General features: G+C 47.1%; 2 protein-coding genes across 2 annotated transcripts in view; both read right to left on the bottom strand.

Moving 5' to 3' along the window:
• The window catches only part of LOC133621763 (uncharacterized), a 12,358-nt gene extending 8,472 nt beyond the window's left edge, over nt 1-3,886 (bottom strand). The window contains exon 1 of the mRNA XM_072913574.1: nt 3,832-3,886. Coding sequence (XP_072769675.1) covers nt 3,832-3,886 — 55 coding nt within the window. The remainder of the gene's footprint in view (nt 1-3,831) is intronic.
• The window catches only part of LOC133609138 (class I histocompatibility antigen, F10 alpha chain-like), a 264,787-nt gene that overhangs the window by 117,476 nt on the left and 137,468 nt on the right, over nt 1-9,843 (bottom strand). The window lies entirely within an intron of this gene.

The raw sequence follows: 9,843 nt of genomic DNA, 5'->3' as shown, positions 1-9,843 counted from the left end.
AGCGCATAACAGGAACTTAACATCACAAAGAGGAAAGCCCATAAAAATAGGTTACAAAAGTTATTTAATAAGAAGCCAAAAAGTGCAAAAACAATAATGTTCATGTTGGAGGAGTTGTGAATTAGGTACACCTGCAGTGTGCAGGTGTATCCAATGTTGTGGCCCTGCAGTCATTCACAACTCCTCCAACACGAACATTATTGTTTTTGCACTTTTTGGCTTCTTATGAAATAACTTTTTAAAATAGATTCAATCTTGCACGTGGAAAGTTTAAGTGTGGGCTTTAGTTGATATAACAATTCTACGGCGGGGGTGCAGGAGGCGGGATTACTGCGAGCCTCAGCCAGTGCGTCTTTTGCAGCCGTTTTATGATCGCTCAGCACAAGAAATACGTTACACACATTTGTTGACAAAATACACTGTACATTATATACCTCAGCTAACTAAACTATGGAAATGTATAATATAGTTAATATAGCAATACGGTCTCACTGCACAGCAGGCCAGCAGTTAGCCGAGTCCGCAATCCATGTTGAGGCACTGAGTGACGTGCCTCAACTGGCTGCTGTTCACCGCACCGTCTCTTCTCAGTATTTGAACGGCAAATGTGAAAATTCAGCGATTTTGAATAAAAATAATCGAAAACTGATGAAGTTAAATGGAAAATAACTTTATAGTATAATCACTGAATACATATAACAATTTAATTAATTTGTTTTCTTTTTACATTTTTTTTCTTCCAATGATGGCAGGTGAGGCCCCGCCTCACCTGCCTCTAGTGACCGCACGTCACTGGATTATAATATAATAAAGCATAATAACAATGTGTGTTCTGGATCTAAATTAATTCATGGAAAATAAATTGTTAAATAATGAATCTTTTTAGTGAGGTAGCATCTTCTATTTTTCACCCAAAAACTAATCTACTTAGGTGTACAAATAAAGTCTTACTTATTAATTGTATCATATTTATTAACAAGATTGTGTAACACAAACAACAACAATATGTGACGTTAGAAAATGTGCCGACTATCAAAATTGTCATTTTGAATTTGCGTACAGGATGTAGAATGACAATGATCTCGACCCACCATTAAAACAAACGGGCAGATTGGAGCATGTGGAAGGAAGTTATGACTGTTATAATGTTCCACCACAAGGGGGCGATGTTGGTGTCGATATCAATGACTAGTCATGATCAGACCCCGACTGAAGGGCCTAATATCAGTTTGCAAGGAGATCCAAACATCTAAAGAGAAGTAACGACAATTTGATGGCCACAATTTGATGGTTGATGGCGAGGGGCAGTTTTCGCACATTATGCACGACAGGGTGTCATCATCGTCATGTGTACCAACTCTGATTGCAATCTAAGTTTGTGGAGCCAAGTTATATTTATCCATCTTCTTGTTATGGGACATTCATCCTCTGCTGTTGCAATTTCTAATATAAAGTAGTGTAAAGTTCTTACTTATATCTGTCAGTAAAGTCACCATGAAAGCGCTAAAACATACCGGTGTCGTGAGTTTACATTATTCACCCAAGGAACTTTAGTTATTAGAGAGCTCCGGTCGAACGGTTTTTCACGAGACACATTTCCGGCCTTGTTGTTGTTTCCGGATGAGGAGATGCTGCTCCGTTTATTGATTGAAGTAAAGTCTGAATGTCATTAAAACAGTTAGCGCCATCTTTTGACACTTCTTCCACTCCCGTCCTTGCACGCTACACCGCTACGACAAAGATGACGGGGAGAAGACGCTGCTGAAGGTGAGCCACGTAAATAAGACCGCCCACAAAATGCCACATCCGGAAGCGACTGTCAGAAATCCACTTGAAGATGATGTGTAAAACATGTAAAACATCATCTATGCAACATTTTGATCAAAGAACCACCATCACATGTTATGTAGACCACAAGGAAGTCTTTTACATTTAGAAAAATGTAATAAGACTCCTTTAATGCGCCTTGGGGGTGGATGAGATCCGCCCGGAGTTCCTTAAGGCTCTGGATGCTGTGGGGCTGTCTTGGTTGACAAGACTCTGCAACATCGCGTGGACATCGGGGGCGGTACCTCTGGATTGGTAGACCGGGGTGGTGGTTCCTCTCTTTAAGAAGGGAAACCGGAAGGTGTGTTCTAACTATCGTGGGATCACACTCCTCAGCCTTCCCCGTAAGGTCTATTCAGGTGTACTGGAGAGGAGGCTACGCCGGATAGTCGAACCTCGGATTCAGGAGGAACAGTGTGGTTTTCGTCCTGGTCGTGGAACTGTGGACCAGCTCTATACTATCGGCAGGGTCCTTGAGGGTGCATGGGAGTTTACCCAACCAGTCTACATGTGTTTTGTGGACTTGGAGAAGGCATTCGACCGTGTACCCCGGGAAGTCCTGTGGGGAGTGCTCAGAGAGTATGGGGTAACAGACTGTCTGATTGTGGCGGTTCGCGCCCTGTATGATCAGTGTCAGAGCTTGGTCCGCATTGCCGGCAGTAAGTCGGACTCGTTTCCAGTGAGGGTTGGACTCCGCCAAGGCTGCCCTTTGTCACCCATTCTGTTCATAACCTTTATGGACAGAATTTCTAGGGGCAGTCAGGGCGTTGAGGGGATCTGGTTTGGTGGATGCAGGATTAGGTCTCTGCTTTTTGCAGATGATGTGGTCCTGATGGCTTCATCTGGCCAGGATCTTCAGCTCTCACTGGATCGGTTTGCAGCCGAGTGGGAATCAGCACCTCCAAGTCCGAGTCCATGGTTCTCGCCCGGAAAAGGGTGGGGTGCCATCTCCGGGTTGGGGAGGAGATCTTGCCCCAAGTGGAGGAGTTCAAGTACCTCGGAGTCTTGTTCACGAGTGGGGGAAGAGTGGATCGTGAGATCGATAGGCGGATCGGTGCGGCGTCTTCAGTAATGCGGACGCTGTATCGATCCGTTGTGGTGAAGAAGGAGCCGAGCCGGAAGGCAAAGCTCTCGATTTACCGGTCGATCTACGTTCCTATCCTCACCTATGGTCATGAGCTTTGGGTTATGACCGAAAGGACCCGGCCGAATGAGTTTCCTCCGCTGGGTGGCGGGGCTCTCCCTTAGAGATAGGGTGAGAAGCTCTGTCATCCGGGGGGAGCTCAAAGTAAAGCCGCTGCTCCTCCACATGGAGAGGAGCCAGATGAGGTGGTTCGGGCATCTGGTCAGGATGCCACCCGAACGCCTCCCTAGGGAGGTGTTTAGGGCACGTCCGACCGGTAGGAGGACACGGGGAAGACCCAGGACACGTCGGGAAGACTATATATCCCGGCTGGCCTGGGAACACCCCGGGATCCCCCGGGAGGAGCTGGACGAAGTGGCTGGGGAGAGGGAAGTCTGAGCTTCCCTGCTTAGGCTGCTGCCCCCGCGACCCGACCTCGGATAAGCGGAAGAAGATGGATGGATGGATGGATGGATGGATAATGCGCCTTATGTATGAAAATAGACCTGACTAGACCCGCTCATCGGCAGTGCGCCTTATAATCGGGTGCGCCCTACGGTCCGGAAAATACGGCAAGTAAATGGTCATCGGGAAAATATCTTTATTTGTGTGGTTGTTAGCTCCAGGAACATTACATTCATGTCTGACAAAGCGCAAATACTGAAGAGATGAGGCTGATATCGAAAAGTGTTGAAATGCACTGAGCAACAACAATTAGCTTTTGCAAGCTGCCAATGTTTTATTAAAAAAAAAAAGGGTAGATTATTTCTGCATAAAGTGCTAAAACTAAATTATGTTCCCTGTGCTTCGTTCGAGTAACTAAAGAAGGCAAAAAAAAAAAAGCTTGGCATTTGAAGTAAATGTAATTCCCACTTACTGACCTGCCTTGGTCCTGGTCCTGCAGTCTGGGGCTGGCGAGGCCTGCAGGGACGTCATTGCTACAAAGGCAGTCGTTGAAAAATGCAGAGTTTTTCCACTTGTTCATGCAGAGTGCGACATATTTCAGGTGCCATTCGAAGGGTTTTATAATTGAGATCGGCACCAAAATCGAGGTCAAAAGTATCTTTGACAAAAAAAACAAAAAACAGACAGATTATCTTATTTTAAGTACAAAACCCAAAAGCAGTGAAGTTGTCACGTTGTGTAAATGGTAAATAAAAAGAGAATACAACAAATCCTTTTCAACTTATATTCAATTGAAAAGACGGCAAAGACAAGATACTTAACGTTCGAACTGGTAAACTTAATTTTTTGCAAATATTAGCTCATTTGGAATTGTTTCAAAAAAGCTGGCACAAGTGGCAAAAAAGACTGAGAAAGTTGAGGAATGCTCATCAAACACTTATTTGGAACATCCCACAGGTGAACAGGCTAATTGGGAACAGGTGGGTGCCATGATTGGGTATACAAGCAGCTTCCATGAAATGCTCAGTCGTTCACCAACAAGGACGGGGCGAGGGTCACCGCTTTGTCAACAAATGCGTGAGCAAATTGTTTAAGAACAACATTTCTCAACCAGCTATTGCAAGGAATTTCGGGATTTCACCATCTAAGGTCTGTAACATCATCAAAATGTTCAGAAAATCTGGAGAAATCACTGCACGTAAGCGATGATATTACGGACCTTCGATCCCTCAGGCGGTACTGCGTCAAGAAGCGACATCAGTGTGTAAAGGATATCACCACATGGGCTCAGGAACACTTCAGAAAACCACTGTCAGTAACTGAAGTTCGCCGCTACGTCTGTAAGTGCAAGTTAAAACTCTACTGTGAAAAGCGAAAGCCATTTATCAACAACACCAACTGGGCCTGAGCTCATCTAAGATGGACTCATGCAAAGCGGAAAAGTGTTCTGTGGTCTGACGAGTCCACATTTCATATTGTTTTTGGAAACTGTGGACGTCGTGTCCTCTGGACCAAAGAGGAAAAGAACCATCCGGAACAACTTAAGCTGTACATCAAGCAAGAATGGGAAATAATTCCACCTGAAGAGCTTCAAAAATGTGTCTCCTCAGTTCCCAAGCGTTTACTGAGTGTTGTTAAAAGGAAAGGCCATGTAACACAGTGGTAAAAATGCCCCTGTGACAACTTCTTTGCAATGTGTTGCTGCCATTAAATTCTAAGTTGATGATTATTTGCCAAAAAAAAAAGCAAATTATTGTATTCTGTTTTTATTTACGAATTACACAAAGAGACAACTTCACTGGTTTTGGGTTTTGTAATATAGCTCAGATTCTAGAATGTGTATTATAAGACAAGCAAATTGGCTTGACATAAAAAAGCCAAGGAACAAAAAAGGTATTTCCGGTCAAAAGTAAGCACTTTTGGCCTTAATTTCAGATTTTCATTATTGCACCCAGGTTGAATCGAGGCAACTTTCAATGCCTGGCTGTCACACCCTCCACCATCGACTAGTAGCTCGCGATCGACGTAATGGGCACCTCTGTTTTAGTGGTATTACATTATTCACCTCCAAGTCCGAGTCCATGGTTCTCGCCCGGAAAAGGGTGGAATGGGGAGGAGACCCTGCCCCAAGTGGAAGAGTTCAAGTACCTCGGAGTCTTGTTCACGAGTGAGGGAAGAGTGGATCGTGAGATCGACAGGCGGATCGGTGCGGCGTCTTCAGTAATGCGGACGCTGTATCGATCCGTTGTGGTGAAGAAGGAGCTGAGCCGGAAGGCAAAGCTCTCAATTTACCGGTCGATCTACGTTCCCATCCTCATCTATGGTCATGAGCTTTGGGTTATGACCGAAAGGACAAGATCACGGGTACAAGCGGCCGAAATGACTTTCCTCCGCCGGGTGGCGGGGCTCTTGAGGGTACATGGGAGTTTGCCCAACCAGTGTACATGTGCTTTGTGGACTTGGAGAAGGCATTCGACCGTGTACCCCGGGAAGTCCTGTGGAGAGTGCTCAGAGAGTATGGGGTATCGGACTGTCTGATTGTGGCGGTTCACGCCCTGTATAATCAGTGTCAGAGCTTGGTCCGCATTGCCGGCAGTAAGTCGGACTCGTTTCCAGTGAGGGTTGGACTCCGCCAAGGCTGCCCTTTGTCACCGATTCTGTTCATAACCTTTATGGACAGAATTTCTAGGCGCAGTCAGGGCGTTGAGGGGATCTGGTTTGGTGGCTGCAGGATTAGGTCCCTGCTTTTTGCAGATGATGTGGTCCTGATGGCTTCGTCTGGTCAAGATCTTCAGCTCTCACTGGATCGGTTCGCAGCCGAGTGTGAAGCGACTGGGATGGGAATCAGCACCTCCAAGTCCGAGTCCATGGTTCTCGCCCGGAAAAGGGTGGAGTGCCATCTCCGGGTTGGGGAGGAGATCTTGCCCCAAGTGGAGGAGTTCAAGTACCTCGGAGTCTTGTTCACGAGTGGGGGAAGAGTGGATCGTGATATCGATAGGCGGATCAGTGTGGCGTCTTCAGTAATGCGGACGCTGTATCGATCTGTTGTGGTGAAGAAGGAGCCGAGCCGGAAGGCAAAGCTCTCGATTTACCGGTCAATCTACGTTCCCATCCTCACCTATGGTCATGAGCTTTGGGTTATGACCGAAAGGACAAGATCACGGGTACAGGCGGCCCAAATGACTTTCCTCCGCCGGGTGGCGGGGCTCTCCCTTAGAGATAGGGTGAGAAGCTCTGCCATCCTGGAGGAGCTCAAAGTAAAGCCGCTGCTCCTCCACATGGAGAGGAACCAGATGAGGTGGTTCGGGCATCTGGTTAGGATGCCACCCGAACGCCTCCCTAGGGAGGTGTTTAGGGCACGTCCGACCGGTAGGAGGCCAAGAAGGAAGACCCAGGACACGTTGGGAAGACTATGTCTCCCGGCTGGCCTGGGAACGCCTCGAGATCCCCCGGGAAGAGCTGGACGAAGTGGCTGGGGAGAGGGAAGTCTGGGCTTCCCTGCTTAGACCTCGGATAAGCGGAAGAAGATGGATGGATGGATGGACATTATCCACCCACGGACGTTCCCATCCTCACCTATGGTCATGAGCTTTGGGTTATGACCGAAAGGACAAGATCACGGGTACAAGCGGCCCAAATGACTTTCCTACGCCGGGTGGCGGGTCTCTCCCTTAGAGATAGGGTGAGAAGCTCTGCCATCCTGGAGGAGCTCAAAGTAAAGCCGCTGCTCCTCCACATGGAGAGGAGCCAGATGAGGTGGTTCGGGCATCTGGTCAGGATGCCACCCGAACGCCTCCCTAGGGAGGTGTTTTGGGCACGTCCGACCGGTAGGAGGCCACAGGGAAGACCCAGGACACGTTGGGAAGACTATGTCTCCCGGCTGGCCTGGGAACTCCTCGGGATCCCCCCGGGAAGAGCTGGACGAAGTGGCTGGGGAGAGGGAAGTCTGGGCTTCCCTGCTTAGACCTCGGATAAGCGGAAGAAGATGGATGGATGGATGGACATTATCCACCCACGGACGTTCCCATCCTCACCTATGGTCATGAGCTTTGGCTTATGACCAAAAGGACAAGATCACGGGTACAATTGGCCAAAATGACTTTCCTCCGCCGGGTGGCGGGGCTCTCCCTTAGAGATAGGGTGAGAAGCTCTGTCATCCTGGAGGAGCTCAAAGTAAAGCCGCTGCTCCTCCACATGGAGAGGAGCCAGATGAGGTGGTTCGGGCATCTGGTCAGGATGCCACCCGAACGCTTCCCTAGGGAGGTGTTTTGGGCACGTCCGACCGGTAGGAGGCCAAGAAGGAAGACCCAGGATACGTTGGGAAGACTATGTCTCCCGGCTGGCCTGGGAACGCCTCGGGATCCCCCCGGGAAGAGCTGGACGAAGTGGCTGGGGAGAGGAAAGTCTGGGCTTCCCTGCTTAGACCTCGGATAAGCGGAAGAAGATGGATGGACATTATTCACCCACGGAACCTTTGTTATTGCTAGTGTTCCGGTCGGACGGGTTTTCACGCGACACATTTCCAGCGTTGTGTGTTACGCTAAGAAGCCACGGATGTATAGATTCTGCTGGATTGCCTGATAAGAACACAAAGTTAGCCCCATCTTTGGACACTTCTCCTTAGACTCCTTGTCCAACAGTTTAAGAACCACATTTCTAAACGCTACAATATGTTAGTAAAACGTGAGGAAATTAATGTTTAAAAACGCCTGGTTTCCACGGACATTTCACACGGCTGAAATAAGGAGAAACATCTTCAACGAAGACGGACTCCAGTTGCCTCGATTGAACCTTTGCGGACTACCATGACCAGGATGACTGAGGTTCTACACGGACATAATTGATATTGTTGAATGTAAACAAGTGATGTGCATCAATGAAACTTTGTTGGAAATGTACGCCATTACCACTTTGTCTTCTTCCACCTTCTTGTCACGTGCTTGGTGGTTCTGCCTACAAAAAAGGATTGTGCTCCGAATCCCAAAAGCTACGTCCGTCAAGTACAATCGCCTCCCAAAGTAAATAAAGCTTCTTTACTTCCTGAGTCTCTTCACGGGGGTGCCCAGACCACCTTGCTGTGCCCCGGCAGCTTTTGGATGCAGAACTATGGCCTCGTCTTCTCTTGATTGTTGTTTGGCAAAATTGACAAAGACCTTCAAGAAGGGACACACATGCAAGCTTGGTGAGAAAATATTTACATTCCTCTTTAAACCTCTTTTGTTTTTACTTGATCGAGAGTGGTCTGTGACACCGAGTAGTCCTCGATGTTGAGCTGGTCTTTGTTGGCCAGGACCATCTGGAAGATCCTTGCCAGGGAGGAGGAGGCTATCTTGTACTGCAGGGTGTTGTAGTGTTTTTCCCTCTGGACGCAGCCGGGGAAGGTGCTCTCCATGAAGGCTTCGGCCGGGTTCAGGTCGGGGGCGCAACCGGCCTTGGAGGCCCTGATCTTCATGGTCACCACGTAGCCATCACCAAATCTGACCGTGATGACAGATTTCATTTAATCGTAGCTTACAGATCTCTGGGCTGTATTGAGGTACCCTGTGCCAAGTGCTTGTACGATCTAAAGACATCAGATACAAGTCCTGCCTGTCTAAGATAATATCTACCGTATTTTTCAGACTATAAGGCGCACTTAAAACCCTTTCATTTTCTCAAAACTCGACAGTGCGCATTATAACCCGGTACGTCTAATGTACGGAATAATTTCGACCTCGAAGCTATGTTATTTGGTACATGGTGCAATGACAAGTGTGACCAGTAGATGGCAGTCACACATAAAAGATACGTGTAGACTGCAATATGACTCAAGTAAACAACACCAACATTTTATATGTTCCATTGAAAATATAAAACATTACACACAGCGCTCAAAAATCCATCAAAATGTTTTAGTACGACTTTGGTAAGCAAAGAAGCCGCACCGCTTGATGGATTGTACTGTGCTTCAACATACGAGTATTATTGTCAGAATAACTGTATCTAAGTTATCACAAAACTTTGTGTTGAAATGAGCTCCCGGCGAGAAGACAAAAGCTGTCTTTGAACCTACCAAGAAGAAGGCTTGTAAAACTCCACTGTGTAGGATGGGAAGCAACATGAAGGTGTTCTGTTTCTTTCATGTATTGTAATCCACAGAAAGATTTTGTCTTGACCCAAGCAGGACCAGACTCCCCTCCAGGCGACCTTTTCTGTGAACTGTTTTACGACCTTTTCTTTTGAACTGTTGTAATCAAAGGCGATGGCTATTTATGGCCACCGTCCCTTTAAAAACAGCTGTTGCCATGTAATCAGGGAAAGTCCAAATAAAAGAGGAGGCGTACAATCTTTTGGCAGAGCATAATGACACTGTAAAAGGGTACAGATGTACACGTTTCTACTCACTGAGCCAAAATGAGTTCTGTCTCTGTTTGATTCTTGTTTAATATATGTCTTCAGTGTTTGAATCTGACAATTATTATTAAGTTAAAGTCATGGTGTGTGTATAA

Source organism: Nerophis lumbriciformis, linkage group LG07 (genome assembly GCF_033978685.3).
Source record: "Nerophis lumbriciformis linkage group LG07, RoL_Nlum_v2.1, whole genome shotgun sequence".
NCBI lineage: Eukaryota > Metazoa > Chordata > Actinopteri > Syngnathiformes > Syngnathidae > Nerophis > Nerophis lumbriciformis.
Note: the sequence above shows the minus strand (reverse complement) of the source record. Positions and strands in the feature narration are given on the sequence as shown.